The sequence below is a fragment of the Penicillium riverlandense genome, assembly GCF_028828495.1.
Source record: "Penicillium riverlandense strain IBT 135883 chromosome Unknown utg000003l_segment0_segment0, whole genome shotgun sequence".
NCBI lineage: Eukaryota > Fungi > Ascomycota > Eurotiomycetes > Eurotiales > Aspergillaceae > Penicillium > Penicillium riverlandense.
Window position 1 is genome coordinate 321,415 of NW_026643196.1, and position 20,641 is coordinate 342,055.

General features: G+C 53.2%; 8 protein-coding genes across 8 annotated transcripts; 3 read left to right on the forward strand and 5 right to left on the reverse strand.

Annotated features, from left to right (window-relative positions):
- Positions 1–70: 70 nt before the first annotated feature.
- Positions 71–2,158, reverse strand: N7474_003737 (uncharacterized protein; the record flags this gene model as incomplete). The annotated part of the gene is made up of 1 exon (XM_057195152.1): positions 71–2,158. The coding sequence occupies one exon, from the start codon at positions 2,156–2,158 to the stop codon at positions 71–73; it is 2,088 nt and encodes a 695-aa protein (XP_057052548.1).
- Positions 2,159–2,951: 793 nt separating this feature from the next.
- On the forward strand, positions 2,952–3,272 carry N7474_003738 (uncharacterized protein; the record flags this gene model as incomplete). Its single annotated transcript, XM_057195153.1, has 1 exon — positions 2,952–3,272. One exon carries the CDS (start codon positions 2,952–2,954, stop codon positions 3,270–3,272), a length of 321 nt encoding a protein of 106 aa, XP_057052549.1.
- A 357-nt stretch (positions 3,273–3,629) lies between these two features.
- N7474_003739 (uncharacterized protein) lies at positions 3,630–4,652 on the reverse strand (the record flags this gene model as incomplete). The annotated part of the gene is made up of 1 exon (XM_057195154.1): positions 3,630–4,652. One exon carries the CDS (start codon positions 4,650–4,652, stop codon positions 3,630–3,632), a length of 1,023 nt encoding a protein of 340 aa, XP_057052550.1.
- A 1,884-nt stretch (positions 4,653–6,536) lies between these two features.
- N7474_003740 (P1 family peptidase) lies at positions 6,537–7,730 on the forward strand (the record flags this gene model as incomplete). The annotated part of the gene is made up of 1 exon (XM_057195155.1): positions 6,537–7,730. One exon carries the CDS (start codon positions 6,537–6,539, stop codon positions 7,728–7,730), a length of 1,194 nt encoding a protein of 397 aa, XP_057052551.1.
- Positions 7,731–11,338: 3,608 nt separating this feature from the next.
- Positions 11,339–12,641, forward strand: N7474_003741 (uncharacterized protein; the record flags this gene model as incomplete). The annotated part of the gene is made up of 2 exons (XM_057195156.1): positions 11,339–12,541; positions 12,603–12,641. The coding sequence occupies 2 exons, from the start codon at positions 11,339–11,341 to the stop codon at positions 12,639–12,641; spliced, it is 1,242 nt and encodes a 413-aa protein (XP_057052552.1).
- Positions 12,642–14,627: 1,986 nt separating this feature from the next.
- N7474_003742 (uncharacterized protein) lies at positions 14,628–15,895 on the reverse strand (the record flags this gene model as incomplete). Its single annotated transcript, XM_057195157.1, has 2 exons — positions 14,628–15,186; positions 15,498–15,895. 2 exons carry the CDS (start codon positions 15,893–15,895, stop codon positions 14,628–14,630), a joined length of 957 nt encoding a protein of 318 aa, XP_057052553.1.
- An 866-nt stretch (positions 15,896–16,761) lies between these two features.
- N7474_003743 (F1F0 ATP synthase subunit alpha) lies at positions 16,762–18,818 on the reverse strand (the record flags this gene model as incomplete). The annotated part of the gene is made up of 6 exons (XM_057195158.1): positions 16,762–17,472; positions 17,535–18,011; positions 18,066–18,186; positions 18,240–18,296; positions 18,408–18,598; positions 18,747–18,818. The coding sequence occupies 6 exons, from the start codon at positions 18,816–18,818 to the stop codon at positions 16,762–16,764; spliced, it is 1,629 nt and encodes a 542-aa protein (XP_057052554.1).
- Positions 18,819–19,543: 725 nt separating this feature from the next.
- On the reverse strand, positions 19,544–20,288 carry N7474_003744 (2-hydroxy-palmitic acid dioxygenase MPO1; the record flags this gene model as incomplete). The annotated part of the gene is made up of 4 exons (XM_057195159.1): positions 19,544–20,005; positions 20,059–20,118; positions 20,172–20,195; positions 20,256–20,288. The coding sequence occupies 4 exons, from the start codon at positions 20,286–20,288 to the stop codon at positions 19,544–19,546; spliced, it is 579 nt and encodes a 192-aa protein (XP_057052555.1).
- Positions 20,289–20,641: the final 353 nt, after the last annotated feature.

Here is a 20,641-nt window from a genome sequence, read left to right on the forward strand (position 1 = left end):
TGACTATACGTTGGGAAAGTATTCACATGTATGTACTGTAAACGTTGTATGCTCGATTTGAAAATCCAGACTATGAAGCGCTCGTTCTCTTGCTTTCCTCCGCAGCAGTCAACTTCGTATTCTCAGCCTGCAACGAAGCAACCAAATCCACCCATTTTTTGCGCTCATCGCGCAGCTTTGCGACCTCTTTGCGCAGGTCCTCCACCTCGCGCCGCAGGGTCTCAGTCTCTGACCGAGACTTGTTCTTTTCGGAACGTTCAGCTTCCTTTCGCTGGCGCGTTTCGATCTTCGTTGCGAGTTTGAGCTGATTGCCTTCAATCTTGCCGATTTGCTTCAGCAGTTTGGCTTCCTCACTGAGAAGATATCCTGCTGCCTTGTGCATATGCGCCGGGATTTCTGGCGTCTGGTCCTGTTTCGGCGTCTGCGTGGATGACTGGCCGTCGCTGTTGCTAGCTTCGCGCTGACCTTGGTGTATGCTAGAGCTAGCTGGCGTTGAGGAGCGCTTCTCAGCGGCTCGATTATTTACCGCGCTACTGTCGCTATCTACACCGTTGGTGATGACTTTGCTCGGTCGTGTCGGTGAGAGGCCGTGCTGGGGCGGGATGTTCATCTTCTCGAGCTCGGAGCGCACGGTGTCGAGTTTTGCCTGGATCTCACGTTTACGAAGTGCCAACTTCGCTAATTCCTTTTCGTTGTGCGTTGGTTTGCTGGCCTTGCCCGCCTGTATGATTTGTGTAGGAGTTTGCTGCACTAAATCTTCGGCTGTGGGAGCGGCCATTCCAGAGGATTGAGAGGCGTGGTCTGGCTCGACCTGGGACTCACTGTCGTTTACTGGATCTCTGGTGGAATGTCGCTTGGAAGTACTCTGAGGAATCTGAATCCCTTCAGGGGGATGGGACGGTGATTCCTGGTGATGTGGCATGTAATCCAACACTGCTTGAGGTGCAAATCGCTCCAGACCGTTGTTGATAAGGCTTCCGATGCTGGCAATGAGGCCGTGGTGTACATCCTGGATGTCTGTGTCCGTTGATTCGGTGTCCGAATCTTCCTCACTCGATTCCTGTTCGCCCATTTCCCCTGCTTTGGAAGCTCGATTTGAAAATTTCAAAGAACTGGCCTCTGAGCGAGTCTTCTTAAGTGGTGTGTCTTCTTGGACAGCCCAATTGATAAACTTGGCTGCATCTGCTTCCACGCTCTTCGGCGTGCCCTTATCCACCATCCAGCGCGGAATATTGCCTCCTGGGTCACTCCGGGTCACCATTATCCACTCGACTGGATTCAATTCAGCGTCATCATTTTCGAGACTGAGGTCTTTGGAATTAGGAGTAGTGCCCCCTGTGCTTTTTGGAGTGTTGCTTCCACTGCTCGTCTTGTCCACGGGAATCTCGCGGATTAGTTCAACGGACTCGTATTCGCCCCGGATATAGCCATCTTTATGCGGTACATCCGGATGCTCACACGGCTTAGAGACCATTATCCAGCTTCGACCAGGCTGCTTCGTCCCGCCAGCCTGCAATCCAGTATCCGACGTGATGACCAGCGCAACAAAGTCGCGCGGTGCTGTGGGTTTTGGAAACTGTGCAGACACATGATAGACTGTGACTGTTCCCAGTATAGAGCCATCCTCCTCGGTGACCTCGATGGTCTCGACTTTCTCCTCAGCGCCGATGCCCCGAATACACTTGTCCGGCGTCTCGCCCTTGGATATCTTTTCTTTGTTCACCTTGAGGGTCTCGTCAAACTCCGTTGAGAGCTTGTTTCGCCACCGTGAAAATGGGAGTCCCTCGTGCACACTGCGCCTTCCGAACCAATGTCCACCACCGTCACCGCCGGCCAGCTTGTACACATGCACCCCAAGTGGATTGTCCTTTGGTCCACCCATCTTGATAGGCTTGCCCCATTGCTTTTGGAGTGTGGTGATCTCTGGATCTGTTTCGGCTACCCGTGCGGAGGAAGGGACCACATGCGGGGTCTCTGGCTGACTGCCGTTGTGAGGATCGTGATTCTCATAAGGCGGAGGATCCGGAAGCGATTCGGCGATCAGACGGCTTTTCTTGAAGATGTCACGGACATATTCTCGGAGCTCGTCCGGCGATTTCGGGACCACGTCCCATGTAGTCGGCTGTAGACACGAGAGGGAGTCGTGGAGGTCAGCCATGAAGGAGCTTGCGATTAAGGCTTCGGAATGGACGAGAGTGTCATCAAATACAACACTTGATTCGTAAGGGCAGGATGAATATGTACCGCAGCTGGATTAAATTTAGTTTTAAAGTTGAAAATACCCCGGCCGCGATTATGACGATGGAATCCGGCTCCTTGGCGCTCCGGGGTGATTGACGTCATGTTCGGCGCGTATCTATACATGGGGTCGGTCTACAATTTAATACAAGAAAAACAGGATGGAACTTGTATGCGTCTTTCACAACTAAGCTAAAAAGAAGACATACAGAGAGATTGGATACACGTTGTACTGACAGGAAATGAATAGGAGAACAGAATGGAAGCGCGAGGGACACAGACCCATCGACGGCAGACAAAATCTGGTTCAAAAGAATGTAAGGGTCCAAGCATCCAGTTCTCGGTGTCGGGGAGACCAAAAAACATAAAAAATAACCCTTCCCACCTGTGGAAGAGTCCCCAACGAACCGAGCTTGTCCAGGGCCAACCTGGACTCTAGGGGATGAGCCTAACATGCCACCCACGGTCATATTCCGGCGAGATCGTAGCAAAATTGGATGAACGCTTATGACTCGTGACACTCGTTGCAAATAGGGTGGGATTTGACGAAAACACCCGGGTCACAGACCCATCCAGGGATTTGTTATCCTCAGCATCCAACCCCTTCAAGCTGCTGGCGTCCGCCACAGGCGGGTTAACGGCTCAGACTGACGAGGCCCGTTAGTGAAAGCGTGTTCTCATCCACTTCGCATGATCATGCACCTCCGAACACCATGGACAACTCGAAAAATGGCACGGTCCATCCAGACATCCCAGATGTAGGATGGGACCCGCACCGTCGCGTAGATAGGCCCTCAATATCTCTCCCCAATATCCAGGGGGAGGAGAATTGCCAGTCTGGTATCCCGTACCAGAAGGGGGTGATCCTCGACGGAGGGAAGAGAAAGGGTGACAAGTGGCGGAACCCAGTCCAGCGACTTGTTCCTTCTGTTCCACCTCCGTCGAACCACGACTCCAAGAAAGGAACGCATAATGTCGGACATTCCACATCCAAATTCATATCCCATGCCGCGAGGCTGACCGGGTCTTCATGACATATATGCGCGAAAAAAAAACAAAGAGACAGAGAGAGAAAAGGAGGCAAAGCCGACCCGCCGCTTCTTGATGCAAGAAATGAAACGCAAAACAAAACGCTGACGCTGGCTGAAAAGAAAGAGATAAAAACAAGAAAAAGGGAAAGCAGATGCCGTCTCGAAAATTATTTCTGGGTATAAATGCAAATCGCGGGATGGAGTATCACGGATGCACAGAGTCAAAATCAAGAACGCCGTCAAGTAATGCCAATTATTCGAGATGCCCGCAATGCCGGAAAGCGGGTGCGTGGAGAGAGAAAGGACAGGCTGCGAGGCAGATCGAGATCGCGGAGTAGTCGGACTGCGTAGAGCGGTGCGCTACATGATCGTGCCGTAGGGCAGGGCGCATTCCTGGTATTGGTTCCAGCCGAAGCCGAAGCCCATGTTGGCTGCGGTGGCGCAGGGCTGCACCAGCATACTGGGGAGCGGAAGCGTCGCGAGCGCTGCGGATGTAGCTGCCATGCTGTCGAAGGGGGTGAAGGAGGTGGTAAAAGGTTGACTGTAGGACGGGGTCGGCGAAGGCAGCTGGGCATCACTGAAACTGATACTGGCCCACAGATTCGCATTAGAATCATCGCTCGCCGGGGTTGGGCTGGGCGGCAGTACTTTCCACGACTCGGCGGGCTGGGACATTGCGCTAGGCCACCAGGTTTCGGGACCAGTCGAGCTGGGCAGGAGAGGCACCGGGCGCATTACATCCACCAGCGGTGGTGGAGGAGGAAGCAGCGGTACAAACAAACTGCTGATAGCCGCCTTGGCTTCCTCGCTGCGGCCACACAATAGCTCCCCGGCGCCGTCCTCCTCCAGGCCTTCCAGCGCCTCGGCGTTGGCGCGGTACACGAACCTGTTGGCAGCCTGCACGAACTCGTCCTGCAGTTTCTTTAGCTGTGCCTGCTTGCCTGACCAGTCCCACGTCTTGGCAGCGACGTCGACGGAGTAGATATCTTTGTGATAATCCACTAGGGCCTCGATCGTCTCCGGCGTCAATTTGAAGGCTACTTCATTCCGCGAAACCATGTCGACATGTACCACATAGGCTTCGATGTGGATCATCTGGAAGTTGAAGAGTCCCTCGACCAGGGGGTTCTCATCTCTGCGCAGCTCCGTCTCGGGGGCCTTGGAAAACATCATGGAACATAATGTCCAGATGGCGTTGGTTGACGATAGCGTCTCAGTCAGGCATCGGGTGTGCTGGGTGACGTTGTTCAGTGGGCGTTTGACTCGGTTGACTCGTTTCAAGGTTGCTGTCAGCCATGGCACGACCTTCCTGTTCAGCACGACGTTGGGCGATGACCGCGGCGCAAATGCGGCGGCCGACGAGGGCAGTAAGACTGTGGGCATTATGACTCTGTGCAATGGGTGATACGACCAGCGTCTGCAGATATATAAAAGAATGAAGAATATAGAATGTAAATCATAAAAGGCGACATTCGCCCACACGGTGATCCGGGTTGTGGTTGTTGGAAGAATTAGAGATGTCGCATCACTCTTGGTATAGTCAGTTGGGGGATCGTAGTGGCGGAGACTTCTATTAATGTGCGGGCGAATGCGCGGTAGCAAGAAGGGAACAAAGAGAAACGAAAAAGGAAACTATCAATAAGGAGAGGACATGAAGTTCATGGATAAAGAAGGAAAGAAGGAAGAAACCGAGAATAATAAGAACCAAAAGGACGGATGCCTGGTACCTCCCCACTTCGAGTTTTCTCTCCCTACCAGAATAGCCCAGGGCATTAAGACTTCGTATCATGCAGGCTGATGGGGTCTCCCATTCCTGAAGTGTACCAGGCTTACGGTACAAGTAAGTAATGGCCACCCTCGGACTCCCCGATCTGCATTTTTACATCTTCGCCACTTCAAGGCGAGCGGGTGTTGAAACAGGGAATTCGACACCCCGTTTCATCCGAATTCGCAACAGTCTCCTGGTCTCACCTGGGACCGCGCGTTGTGCATTCATTTGGCCAGGACCGTCGGCGTCTGCAGAACCAAACTTGCTCAGCCCCAATGATCCGCACTCCCGGCGGGCATGTTGGCTGCATCGCAAAGGAGTCGCCCTCAGCTGGCATCTACGATCGGACGAGTCGATCCCACTGGGCGGGATGCTGCACCCCAGTGTTCTACCGTCATGTACAATGCCCGAAAAGGGAAAGCCTGTACGGTCCAGATCGAAGGCATCCCGGTCTCGCAGATCGCCTCGTGTAAACTCTGAGTAAGCCATCGCTGAGAGAAGCCCTATCTAAACGTGCAGTTCCCAACCACACGTTCTCGAAAGAAATTCGCAGATGAAAAGAAAAATTACAGGAGAACATGTCTTTCCGATGTATCAACTGCCGCTAGGGACTCGACCTCAGCTGATGGAGGGTCAAGCAGACGTGGGGCACCAGTGGTCTTGGGCCGCTTCAGCGATCGGATTCGCTGACGGCAACCGAGTCCGGCCGACGCGTTGAAGCTGAACAATCCCTGCTACGATCTGCGATTGGGCTGACGGTCGAACGCACTGTCATCTACCAGACTTTTCTCCGGCGCCACCGTCATTACTTACATACAGAATACTGTACAGGGTTCTTTTGTGGCTCTCCACGGGCTCTTTTGTCATGCAGACGAGTCCGGTCACATGGTCAGCGCAAGGGGTTAGCTAGTGATTGTTTCGAAGAGGATAGGCGCAACAGATGGATGGTCATGAAGGAATAGAAAAACCGGCGACCCGGTATTGTCGGTCGGGGGATAATCTGCTTGGCCACACTTCCCTTCCTTCGTGGCTCCATTCAGGCTGCGCCACGTTCCTTTGCCACACGGTGGCTGTGATTGTCGATCAGCCTGTCTCAGTCCCTGGATTGTTTTCACGGTGCTTCCAGAGATGAAGAAATAATAGCAGAGCCAGCGGTCATGCAGATCAAAGTATTGGCAAAAATCTATTCCGAACACTAGATGACTAAAAATCACAATAAACAATCAAAGTGACTCGGATCCGAGACCACCGACATGTGTGAGACTGCTGGAACGGAACAAACCATCGAGACAGATTCATTCCGCTGGGTTCAGAAGGGTGTGAATAGTTCATAATGATAGCCAAACAAACGACCCGTGGCATTCGCTAGTGGCTGTGCGCCCACGTTGCACCGACTTTTTACCAGACCCCGCTTCATGAGTCAACCCAAGTCGAAGAAATATTCGAAGTTGCAAGCTACTTTTCTTCCAACAACCTTTTGTGTCTTCGAAGAAAGCAGTATGGCCTTGACGACGTCCCAGCCGAGTTCGCCCCGAGGACGCTTTCGAGATGTCGTTCCCGGTGCGAACCTTGGTAATTGGAAACCCGGTCCCAAGAATGGTATCACAGACGTTGAAGGTGTGATGGTCCAAACCACTACCATCCGCGATGGCGCATCCATCAACACAGGCCTCACAGCAATCGTGCCGCGAAAAGACTGGTTCCACCAAGCTTGCACGGCGGGTATCTTCCGTTTCAATGGCTCTGGCGAGATGACGGGCACACATTGGATTGAAGAAACAGGTCTCCTGCACTCGCCAATTTTGATCACCAACAGCTTTTCGGTTGGTGCCTGCTATACCGGAATCTACAAATATGCTATTCAACATTACGGGCAGGAGGAGTCTGGAGTAGACTGGTTTCTGCTCCCTGTGGTAGCAGAGACATTCGACGGTCACCTCAACGATATTAGCCAATTTGCCGTTACCCCAGACCATGTTGTTCAAAGTTTGACAGAGGCCTCGAGCGACCCAGTCCCCGAAGGCAATGTTGGCGGCGGTACGGGCATGTTGTGTCAAGGGTTCAAGGAGGGAACAGGAACTAGCAGTCGAGTGGTTCCTGGCGCCGATGGCAAACCGTACACCATCGGAGCTCTCGTGCAGGCCAACTACGGGCGAATGCGCAACTTGCATATGTGCGGAATCCCAGTTGGGCGGATCCTTGCAGCGGAAGCAGAGAAAGACGCGGCTTCGGCAGCAAGAAAAGCCGAGTATGACGCTGCCAAAGATAAAAAAGACGGCTCAATCATTATCATCCTTGCTACCGATGCCCCGCTACATCCCACCCAGCTCCAACGTCTCGCTAAGCGAGCCACAGTCGGACTTGCTCGCGTGGGCGGTTATGGCCATAACCCATCCGGAGACATCTTCCTTGCATTCTCAACAGGCAATGCGATTCCGGTCCAAACGGACAAGGATCAGGTCGATCGTTTCAAAGCTAGGGAGTTGAACATGAGCTTCATTGATGACCAGTCGATCAATGGGCTGATTGAAGCGGCGGCAGATGCTACAGAGGAAGCCATATATAATGCCCTTTGTATGGCAGAGACAATGACGGGAAACCAGAATCGCACTGTCGAGGCTTTGCCTTTACAGAGAGTGACGGAAATTATGTCCAAGTTCCAAGAGGCAGAGAGTGCTTGTTTGGGGAGTTAGTGAATAGTGAAGATGAAAATGAATAACAGTCCAAGTTAATAAATCGAGGATTGGAGTGCTCGTGCCTATTTTCTCCAACTGAAGAGGAACTGAAGGGCACACTCGAGACTGAAGATTTTGAGATCGTCCGAAAACTCAAGCTATGGCTCAGAAGGTCTCTCCATACGAACTCGGACGGGTGGGTTCCGAATGATGTATGGGACGCTGCGTGAGATACCCATCGCGCAGCGTATGATGAATGGATGCAGACGGCCAGAAAATCAGAGTCTCACGGTAATGGTCTGACTAGCAAAAGCAGACAAGTTGTGGCCATTCGATGCTAGATAACGGGAAGGACAAGGCAATAAAAGCCTTTGGTTTGAAGAAAAGAACGAACACGGAGAAAGAGTAATGCTGGTCAGGTCAATAGCTTGGACCGCTTATTAGGACGGTTGAACGCTGCTAGCGAGAAACTTCAAGAATTCTTTCCGTGCACAAGTATTGAAGACCTGTTTGGGCTGCGCTGCGGCAGTCTGGTACGCTGTCTTCAAGGACTACTAGAAGATATGTAGAAAACACCATGTCTTAATGAAGCCTAGGAAGGCCCAGAACGTACCTATCTTGATTTGAAGGTCTGGGCAAGGCGAGCAAAAGTTCTCGGGTCGTAGAGCGTTATCAATCCAAGATTTCCACGAAATGCTGCCGGAAGTGAGAACGACGAATGGGTCGGGAAATGCCTCTTTAGTCTCGAAAAGTTATACAATGTATTCCTCCTTCTCTATTCTCTTTGGGTTCGGGTTGTGGAATGGCGACGACTATCGTAGTACCAGGTGGTCAAAAACTCCATCGTGACACCTATAGGTTGGGAGGAAATACGATTACGTAGTTAAAGTCCAGGAACACAAATAGAACACCTGGGCCTGACGTCAATGTCGTCAATTGATATCTTCGTTGACATCACATACTGTGTCAGTAAAGAGAATGTCAAAAAGGCACATACAAAGCTCAATTTTGCCGGTTTTGTTTCATTCATTGTCCAAGTCTTTTCCCCAATAAATTGATGCTGCTGCTGTTTCAAGTCCAGCTGCTATGCAGGAGTGCCGCCAGGCCTGTCTGTATAGCCTCGGAATTGAAATGTGACGGGGAACTGTGCTAGTTCTAGATTACGACAGCGGTCAAACAACAGTCACCGCGTTGTAGGGGCTGGTATGTATCATCCTTGAGAGGCTTTTCTGTGCCCACCAGTACTTGCCTGAATTGTTAAGATCTAACAAGGATGATCTTCCATGCAAATTGCCGCATGGGACGGCACCATGGCGGGAAACAGTTGCAAGTTTATTTGAGCCAATCGAGTGCAATGGATAATATCTGGTCCTGGCGTTGATTTAGAGCATCAGTAGCCTTATTAAATCCAATGATCTTCGCTTAGCATGCTAGAGCGTTAATATAATTTGCAGAGCTGCAAAACAATAGTTCTAATGGCAGGTGGAGATCTACAGGATTCGGACAGCCGGCCGACTTCACTCACCGAGACGAGGATCGACAGGGCAAACCAGGCGGAGCTCGCCTACGCCTATGTATTGCCCGAAGTGGAATAGAAATGGAGCCTCAAATTTTTGTACCTCGCGACGGATTGCCCTGCGACCGTTCGCTGGGAATCTGGACACTGTCGCCGTCATAGAATAACACCACGCCCGGGCTGTACCTGGACCCACGCCTCGGGGCGGAAGGATGCCACGAGGTTAAGCGAGTGTTATTTTCCGCCGTCACGTGTTATTCTCATCATAGCATCGACATGCAAGCACCCATAGTTCAATCGATTGATTACAATTCTGAAAAAAGGCCCTATGACGTGAAAAGCGCGCTAATTTAAGGACACCAGTTCACGGGGCAAGGATGTTGTTATTTGGTGAACCAACATCAGGATGCGGACAGGGATTATAGAGCACCGCGAAGGATCCGCCAGCCCTCCCTCCATCTTAATACGAGAAAGGCATCTCGTCACAAGCCATCTCTCACGGCCTCGGGGCAGAGCCGGGCTGGAGAAAAAGTCTTACAGCGTTATTATTATGGACGGGGCTAGATTGGCCTCCGTGCCCGTGGTCCGCAACGATGAAGGTTATGAGGATCGGCCAGGTACAAAATATGAGGGTCCGATGGGAGACGCAGCAGAAAACTCTAAGCGCCCCTACTACTCTAAGCGGAGGACGGTCACATTTTGGGGGTGTGGGTGCCCGCTCCACGGGCTAACGGCGCTATTTGCTCTCGACGGTTACCGGTGATCAAACGGTTTGGGATTTGAAGATTTTTATCGTAGCTCGCATGTAGTTATTACTGGTAGGTCAACAATAAACAAGAACAAGACTATCCACGCCATGAAATCATACTCGATTCTCGGTCGTTCTCGAACCAAATCAGGGCAACCCGCAAACCTGCCCTGTCGATCTGTGCGCTAGGGAGAAGCCCTAAGTTAGCGGTTCTTGTTGATTTTCTTTTCAGTTCACATGTCGCCGAAAGAGACCAACTCCCGTGAGGCTTGCTAGCATGGTTAGAGATCCAAGCCCTAGGGTCCACCAAATTAATTTTTTGTCCGGCACTTTTGGCGGGGACCCTGCATGACACGGCCGCGGGGAGGTGGCAGGGTCCAGTTCGAGATGCCGTGAGGCGTTCAGGGGTAATATCAACAGATGAACGCCAGTTTGCGAGACTAGGGAGTGCGTTCCATGGTCAGAGTTTCAATAAAAATCTAGCAGCAGAGCCTGTTAGCCAACTCATGCTTAGGGGATGTCTTTTTCGGCCCCACCGCATTGGGATTCCCCCGTGGGCAACAACTCCCCGCAACGAACAACAGAGATTGCACTCTGCCGAACGCCTCCAGGCAAGCGAACTTGGCGCGTTCCGGGGGCCGAGTGGACTCCGGGACACTACCTCAGTGCATTTGTATCTCATACTTAAGAAAAAGTCGCTTTCCTGCCGGGTCTGGCCCAAACAATGCGCCCGCTTGGGCCGGGATCAGCGAGTCAAGGGAGCGGGTCCGTCCATGGTCGCGACGAGATTTAGTGGACGGACAGGTGCTCGCTATGCCCAGCACGATGCCTCCCCCTGCCGATCTTCGAGCGAAAGGCCCCCGGCCCTCGAGCTTAGACCGAACGAGTCGCTATATCGCACGTCGCAATTTCCCACTCCTATCATTCGCTCCCAGCCCGTTAGCTGCAGTCATGCTAGGCTCGCATTGGCTGCAACGGAACAATAGCCTCCGCTGGACCCTGAGGCCCAGGTAAACGATCAGGGCGGCTCCGCGAGGGTCAACCTAAGGGGAAATTAGCATCAACACACGGAACGAAAAGGGGTTGTTCTCCGCCTGAACGGGCCTAAACGCTTCCTGCCACTTACATCAGGGCAAATTAGACCTTAGCGGACCTGCATTGGCTTCACATGTGGAGTGCCGCTGCCAGCTCCTCGGTCTGCTCCATCAAAGAGATCTGCGGAGAGCAATGTCCGGGGCACATAAAAGGGGAGTGGCCCCATATCGCCCGCCCGTTTTGCTCCCCAAGACGTCCATTCTTTTCGTCCATTTCTGTCATTTCAGTCACTCGTTATCGTGCGTGTGTGTATAGCAATCCGTCAAGATGCGTTTCACCACCGCCTTCCTCTCCACGCTCGTCCTTTCTGGCACCGCGCTCGCTGGCCCGTCTCAGGTATCTACTTCATCTACCGGAAGTGCTCCGACGCAAACGCCTGAGGCTAACGCTGTCAAGCCTGCTAGCAACGGCGCTGGTGGTATTGTTGGCGGCATTCTCGGCGGCGGTAACTCTGACACCAACGCCGCCACCCAAAGCACTGGTGGTGACACTACCAGCACCAGCACTAGCAGTGGATATCCTTCTGAGACTACTCCCCCTGGTGGTCTGGCTGGCATTCTGAATCCTAGTGGAACGCTCCTGGATGGGCTCGGTGGCCTCACCAATGAGCTTAATGGTCTCAAGGGCCTGCTCTCGCCCACTCTTCTGGAGGATATCGAGTCCTTCTTCCACCACGTTGCCTACCTTTTGGATGACAAGGGCACGGACCAGACCAAGTCTCTGATCAGCGCCGCCTCTGAACTCCTGACCCCGAAGAGGGTTACCCAGCTGAACTCGCTGCTCGATCTCCTCACGCCTGCTCTCGTCGACCAACTCAAGGAACTCCTCACCCCGGAGACAATCAAGGAGCTTTCCAACCTTTTGACCAACGCCAGCAACCTCCTCACCCCCGAATCCGTCAAGGAGATCAACGGCCTCCTCAAGAGCGCCACCACCTTGTTGACCCCTGAGGTTGTGTCGGAATTGAAGTCTCTCTTGACCCCGGCGACCATCAAGGAGATCAACTCTCTCCTGATCAACGCCAACAACCTGTTGACTCCTTCTTCGGTCAAGGAAATCAACGGACTTCTCTCTGGAGCCAGCGAGTTGCTCACTCCCGCCGTTGTCGGTAATCTGAAGTCCCTGCTCCAGAGCCTGGGCCCTATCATGCCCGAGCTCAAGAGCTTCCTCCAGCCGGGGACTTTCAAGGAGCTGTCTGGTCTGCTCTCTAACGCCAATGCTCTGTTGACTCCTGCGTCCGTTAAGCAAATTAGCGGTCTCTTGGCCAACGCGAACAGCCTGCTGACCCCTGATGTCGTCGGTGACTTGAAGTCGCTGCTGGGAGCCTTGACTCCGATCATGCCCGAGCTCAAGTCCTTCCTGAAGCCCGCGACTTTCTCGGAGCTGGGTGCCTTGCTGGGCAACGCCAACGACCTGTTGACCGGCAAGTTTGTCCACGAGACGTCCACTCTCATTGAGGACGTTTCCGACGTACGTTATCTCCTTCTCTATGAATTAGTTTGATACAAGTTTTGCTGACTATGCTGTACAGTTGCTGCCGACTCTCATGAAGCTGCTGGGTTCGATGTAAGAGGATTTTTATAATTTCTATGGTGACGGAGTAATTACTTCGGGTGATTAATATTCTCTGTTTAATATTAAATATGATACCGTTGTTGCATACATGAACTCTGGAGTGACCATAAGTTGGTGTGCCTGTTCGTGCGGCATTTGTTAGGGTTTCCCGATCCCCGTGATGTGGCCACGGGACTCCATCGAGCGTGCGCTCGGTATGTACAAGTCAAGTAGGGTATGAGGAATAACCGTCTCCGACTCATCGTAGTCATTCTGCCATTCACAGACAGCTCCTACCAAAACATGGCCTGCTGGGTGTCACTGTCCCCTTCCCTCCAGTGGGAGTCGTTGGCATCGGCTGAGTACGTGAAGGGGAGAACAGAGCCAAACTTCTTTTCGGATCAGAGAGTTTCCATTATCGGGGGAGCACCAACTGCTTTGGACGGCTCGGGTCAGCGGCGGAAGGTTTCGATGGCTTTCTTGCCTCTCGCATAGAACTCGAGGAATCTCCAGGTGATTCTATTTGACGATCTATGGGTTAGAAACCTATGTGTCAGGTAGTGACCACTTGGCTATTGCTCAGCCAAAGCTTGAGGCCAATACATCTACCACTTAAAATATTGCCTAATCACTTTGATAAGCCCAGCCATGCGCTCTGGGCGACGCCGCGATCACCGCGCCCACATCAGCCAAGACCTTTCGGGGGTCGACTGAGCGACCGCATCCTGATCCGACATAAGTTGCGCGGCAGCAGTAGGCTGAAGGTCCCACTTCTCGATGGACACCCTCCACGAGCATGCTGTCTGTATCCATGCTTGACTTTTTTGACGTGTCGCTTGACCATCCAGTTTTTGGCAGTTTCTGGTTCTCATGGAGTGTCTGGACTGAAATATCCTGCCGATATGACTACTCTCGCAAAGTATGTCTCCTTTATCTTCTCCATGAAGTATGAAGTGGGTTCGTCTGGAACCACGTCCGGCGCAAGACCCCAAAGGATGATTGTTGGCACGTCGACTCGTATGAGCCAGTTTCGATCTGCTTGGGTTTCATAAACAGCAAGGCTGATGCCGGGGCCCACACGGGAAACCGCCTGTACCCAAAACATGGCCTTCTTGATGCTGACAACCAAGACAATTCTGACATCCCCGGAAGAAGCAGCGAGTCACCAATTCACGTCTTCGCGTAGACGAGGAAGTGACTCTGACGCACCTGTCTCGATCACCAAGGTGGGGGCAGCCCGGGGCCGCATGGCGGAAATGCCTCGAGATGACGAGACAAAGCATTGGTCCCCGTGCCTTCCTTGTGTATGGGTGGGCTTATACGTGACAATCGCAACCCACAGTCTGTCCGCCGGTTTTATTATCCCCATTGTGATACAGTGCATGTCGATAATTCGGTTATTTGATCGGTGGGGGCGACGTGTCTGCCAGACGGTCTCACTTTGATAAGCCCAGTCGTGCCCCTGTCTAGGACAATCCGGTGCAGTATTTCGGTCAATCTCGATCTTCTGTGTAGGACAAGAAGCTGTACCGTTTCCGGTAGAGGTAGGCTGAAGGTTCCACTTCTCGATAGAAATCATCCCGCGAGCGTGCTGTCTGTATCTTATCCATGGGGACATTTGCATAGGGACGAAAGAAAATTGCACGGACGATTGCAGATGCTGACCATACAGAGGGCCGGCGAGACCTTGTAAGAAATGACCGTTAAGATCATAAAAAGTAGTCTGCCGATGGAAGGGTATTGACAGCGACCAACCCAAGTCGCGCCCTCCTAACGTGCAACTTCCACATCCTACGGCAAGAGTACCATGAGTATCATAGATTAGTGTAAGAAGCCTGGGAGAGTGTGAAGATGGTTCAATTCCCTATGATTTAACCATGTGCAAGTGAAGATCGACGAATGACACCCTCAGCAAGCGTCCGGGTAACAGCGTCCAAAACGCAAAGCAAGATGCCAGTGTAAGCGCCGTGGTAGTACCAGGTAGAATCAGAATCGGTAAACGTCAATCTTCGATGCCCTCGTAGGTCTCGGCCGTGCCTTTCAGTCTCTCCGGTGGTGGTGGTCGTCTCGGTGCTGAGATCTGTTCGCCGAGATTCGCCGGTTTCCAGAAGCCGGGGGAGGGTATGTGTAAGGCGGAGCATCTGTTTCTCATAGCCTTTAGGATAGGCAGCGTGGATGCGGCGGCATCTTTCTCACGTCTCCGCTCTACAACTGCCAAGGCGGCCTCGATGGTGTCCTTATGCAGGGCTACGTAGCCAGGCAGATGCTTCATCATGTTGTTGTATTTCTGCATCCACTGACAGGTATGGTCCATGACCGGGAGATAAGCCCTCTGCAGGTCCCGCTGGCCGAGGCGGCGCATGCGGTCAACCGCCTGAAATGCGCCGTTCAGGTTTATGGTAGACTCGAAGAGTAGCACATGGGCGTAGTGAGCATGTAGGTTCAGTCCAGTTGCCGCACAGGCGTACGTTGCGCGGGTTTTCGTATCGTCTTGGCCTTCGATAGGGATTGGTGGATATTTCGAAGGGCCACGGCGCTCTAGTTTTTCAAACTCTGGAGGGCTTGTTGGTCGGTACTCTGTACAGCCGATGTCTTCTGGTCCTTTTTTCTCTTAGAAGAAAATCGCACGGGTCGGCCAAAGGGCTCGAAACGTGACAAATTGGGCTTTGAGAATGTCCGACCCGGATGCCATGTTTTGAACCCGCTGGATCAAAAGTTGATACGAATCATCGATCTAGCTGGCGAATTCTTCCCACATTTCAGAGGTGCAGGGAACTTCGGAAAGGATGAGTGCAAGGGGCCGCCTGGTCTGCGGGTGTAGGCCGAAGCTCGGTCGTCATCAGTCTGACCGGAGAGATATCTGTCCCGACACGTCTGGTAGGACGTGAGGATCAACGTACGCGCGGTTTGCGGATTGGCAATGTCGAGAGAATCCATCCAATCACCAAGGTTATCGATGATACGCTCCTTTCGGGGGTCCGCATCCCGGACTGTCGTCACGTTCCCGTGGTACAGTCTCAGCGTGAGGGCATCACCGAAGTATGACACGACTTGGTCGATCCAGGTATCGACGAGCGGCGCACGGCATACAACCAAGGTTGAGCGAAACTCGGTGTCGCCGCGGGCCTCCTGCTTCGCAGCGGCGAACCAGATCCCCGCAAGCGCAGTCAGGGTCTTCCCGAGGCCGCATCCATCTCCTAGAATGCCTCCGTGCAAGCTCGTATCGTCCTCCGACATGCACCGTACGCCCATCGCCTGCATCGATTGCATCGCCCATATTCCGTGGTAGAAGCACCAGGCGTAAGGTGACAGACAACGCCTTTAGGCTGACCGTGGCGCTGAGATAGCCTCCAGTGGCCAACTTCACCCACTGTTTGGGTTCCAGCAGCTCGTACGGTGGGCCAAAGCACCAGTCGCTTCCATTTCTGTCGAGTAATTAAAGATGAGAGATGGTTCCATGGAGAAGGGAAAAGAGGCAAAACAAAACATACCTCCAGTGTGGCGTTTAATCCTTGTTTCGAGAGCTTTGATGATGGACCTGGCCAGTGTGGTTGACCCCATTAAATGGTATTGTTGATGGTTGTATATGTATATAGCAGAAGAAGTATAATAAGAGGAAGGAAGAAGAGGTTTGGTGGAGAAGGGCGGTTTTATACCTTTGTCAGACAGGCTGTCACCAAAGGAAGACAGGCATTGATTGCAATAGCAAACAATATCTACCTACTGTTGACAACAAAGTCTTCTTTTTATGGAAGGGGATCTACAGCTCCAGCACGTTTAATTCAAGAACAAAAGAAATCGATTGCGGTACCAACATGCGGACGCGAGGCGACCAGACACAGAACCGATAGAGATCCTGCGCGGCCACCTCAGCGCGAGACGATCTAAACGTACAGGGTAATAATCACATTTTGGCAGCCCTGCTCCTTTCAGCTTTCGTTCAGCTCCGGAGAGGCGCTACACGATTAATGGGCACCCGCACCAGAGGACGACGACGAAAAAGAACAAATGGCTTCAAAATTGTACAGGCTATCTTCACCCAAGTCTATGCAAGCAATAGAAGAGAAGAAAAAGGAGATGATCAGGAAAACAAGTACGACCCCATTTTCCGAGCCTCACACCTCAAATTCTCGCATCTATGCGCTGAAGGACTTGTTGAAGGCGCCGATGACCTCCTTGAGCTGACCCTCAAGTTCCTTGCTGACCTGGCCCTCCTTCTCGACGGTCTGCTGGATCTCGGGGTGGGAGCTCTTGAGGTGGGCGAGGAAGTCAGACTCCCAGGTGAGGATCTTGGCGACCGGGATGTTGTCGAGGAGACCGTTGACACCGGCGAAGATCAGGGGCACCATGTCGGAGACGGCCATGGGGCTGTACTGCTTCTGCTTGAGCAGCTCGGTCAGACGCTCACCACGGTTCAGAGTCTGCTTGGTGGAAGCATCCAGATCGGAACCGAACTGGGCAAAGGCAGCGACCTCACGGTACTGAGCCAAGAACAGCTTCAGGGAACCGGCGACCTGCTTCATGGCCTTGACCTGGGCGGCGGAACCGACACGGGACACGGACAGACCGACGTTGATGGCGGGACGGATACCCTTGTAGAACAGCTCGGACTCCAGGAAGATCTGGCCGTCAGTGATGGAAATGACGTTGGTGGGAATGTAGGCCGACACGTCACCACCCTGGGTCTCGATGATGGGCAGAGCAGTCAGGGAACCAGCACCGTGGGTCTTGTTCATCTTGGCGGCACGCTCCAGCAGACGGGAGTGGAGGTAGAAAACGTCACCGGGGTAGGCCTCACGACCGGGGGGACGACGCAGCAGCAGGGACATCTGACGGTAGGCAACGGCCTGCTTGGACAGGTCATCGTAGATGATGACGGCGTGGCGGCCGTTGTCACGGAACCACTCACCCATGGCGCAACCGGTGAAGGGAGCAATGTACTGCAGGGGGCGGCCTCCGAGGCGGTGGCAGCGACGATGATCGAGTACTTCATGGCATCGTTCTCCTCCAGGGTCTTGACCAGCTGGGCAACGGTCGAGCGCTTCTGGCCGACGGCGACGTAGATGCAGTACAGCTTCTGGGCCTCGTCGTTGCCGTTGTTCCAGCGCTTCTGGTTGAGCATGGTGTCGACGGCGACGGCAGTCTTACCGGTCTGACGGTCACCAATGATCAACTCACGCTGGCCACGGCCGATGGGCACCATGGAGTCGACACACTTCATGCCGGTCTGGACGGGCTGGTTGACGGACTGGCGGGGCAGGATACCAGGGGCCTTGAGCTGGGCACGGCGCTTCTCCTTGGTCGCGATGGGGCCCTTGCCGTCAATGGGGTTACCCAGAGCGTCGACAACACGGCCAAGCATCTCAGGGCCGACGGGGACATCAACCTAATCCATCATGAGTAAAAAAATTCGTCATACGTGGTCAATAGCATAACTCACAATCTCGCCGGTACGCTTGACAGTCTCACCCTCCTTGACGAGACGGTCGGAACCGAACAGCACGACACCGACCTGGCCGGCCTCGAGGTTCATGCACATACCCTTGACACCAGAGGCGAACCTGTAGGGGTAGTGGTTAGCAATGCCAAGACTTTTTCGGGGGCTGAAACATACTCGACCAGCTCCTCAGCCTGGACGTTGGTCATGCCGTGGACACGGGCGATACCATCACTATGCGAGGTTCTATTAGTTTCGTGTTCCATGTCGAATGGCGTTCATCACGGTCGGATTCGAAGGGATTGGCGCCGAGGGACGAATTTTTCTTGAGGGGGTCAACCATACCCGACCGACAGAACACGACCAGTCTCAGCGAGACCAGCCTCCTCCTGAACACCACGGATACGCTGCTCGAGGATGGACGAGACCTCGGTAGGGGCAGCCTTGGCCTCGGCGGCATAGGAGCGAACCTGCTTCGAGGCACCGGAGAGGGGGCCGGGAACAGCCGCGCGAGCCTGCCAGGTAGCGGAGAAAAACTTGTCAATGACCGAACCAGCAGGTAAAAAGGCATTCAATCCAATGTCACAGGGTCGGCGCATGTCCTCTGCATCGATCGAGCTCGAGGGCGAGATGGAATGGGTCGGACTGGCGATGGACGAGGATGGCCATTGGGACTGGACTCACCGAGGCGATACGGCCAGTGGCCGAGACGGCCGCGACAGAGCGGCTGGACTGCCGCAGAGCGTTTCTGAACATTGTGATTCGGGGGTTCAGAGGATTGGAGGATAAATTCTCTGGGGAAGAGATGGAATTGGGGGGAGGGGAGAGAAAAGACGGGAGAGAAGAGGAGAGGTTGTGGACGGGAAGGAGAGCTTTGTTCGGGGGGGGTTGGATTCTTAGCACCGCGCTAAGCCTGTTTGGACGGACGGGTTGGGTGCCCCGGTCCGGCAGGGCAGCACTGTTCTTCTTCTCGTCTAGGTACAATGACTACATTCAAAAATTATCTTGACCATGACAGTCCGTTTGACTATGAATTCCATGCTGTCAGGACGTGGCAGCTTCTGTTAGCCCTCGACGGTGTGTCGACGCACAAATCTGCGCACCAGCTACCCGTTTTCTTCCGCTGCTTAGTAACCATCATCCGGAGTGTATGATGCCAGATGGTTTGGATATAACATACTTCAGATTGAAGCAATGGAATGAAATTCAAGCTATCACAATAAACTCCACCTCGGAAATTACACACCACGCAATGCCCTAGAAAACCGCTCAGGGAGGTCCCTCACATAATGCACAGTGGAGAACTTTGCCTGGCAATTCCGACCTCGTTGATTTGAAGATTCAAAGCCATGTTGGGTCAAGCCATGTCGAGTCATTGCAGAGTGGACTATAGTCTCTGCCGAGAAACAACTCGACTTATAGACAACATGGTCGCGTGGTGGAATTGTTGCGCCCCAATATGTCACTACAGCCCTGGCGGACTATTTACCCGCCTTCCCCTGCTGCTTCTTCTGCTGGCGAAACTTCTCAATCTCCACCTCGACACTTTCATCGAAGCGCTTCTTCAGTGCCGGCCGATACCCGAAGAAGAACAGGATCTCCATCCAGACGAAGAGCGGCGCCAGCAGGAGCGCTTGCACGAGGTTATCCAGCAGTGCGGGCGCGCGACCTTCGTACACGCCATGCCCAACAAACTGGGCCAGCCACGACACGACGTGAATGCCGCCGGCGTAGTAGTTCACGACACTCCCATAGGTGCCCAGGAGATAGTTGCCATAGGCCGCAGAGCCGACCACTAACGGCGCGATCAGGCCGCCCGCGACGGGTTCGAGGAGGATGTAGAACGTGGCGTAGATGAGGGCGCCAATTGTGCCTGCATTTGCGGGAAGGTATTCGTATTGGAGGGCTTCGGGGAGGGTGAAGAGGGTTGGGCAGTTGCAGGCCTGGGGAGTGTCAATAGGATGCCAAGTGGGTTCGCTGGGAGGAGAGCACGTACGAGGATGATGCCAGTGAACAGCAGGATCGGGACGCAAGTGATGTGGATGGCGACATTAACCTGGGACTGTTAGGGCAAGAAAGGGTTGGCGATTGGTGGGCCAGAATGCATACTGGGTTATTGTGGTAGGCTCCATACTGTTAGGGGTCAGTGGTGATCTCTCGTCTTGCCAGGGAACCACTGGGAAGAAGACTCACAAAGAGCAACTGTTTTTCTAGGTTGAGGGCCATGCTGGCTGAGTGTGATGGACGCAAGAGAGGAAGAGGTGAAGGTGGGGGAACAATGATTATGGTTGTCTATCCTGCGCGACTTTCGTCATGTGCTGTACCGAGGATATGTACGGTATTCGTGTTTTGATACCGTATTTGTGGATGGTTATGCGGATCATGGCGGTGGTAATGGCGTACAGTATGGTCATCTCGGTCTGGCATTGAACTATGCGAAAAGGAAAAGGCAAAGCATGGCTGAGAGTGAAGTGAAATAGATTGGAAAGATTAGGTAGCTTCTTGGTCCTGTCAGTCAACTGTTTCAAAAGAGAACCTGTGTGCCAATCCACCGCACACCGGAGTCGCAGAGATATATA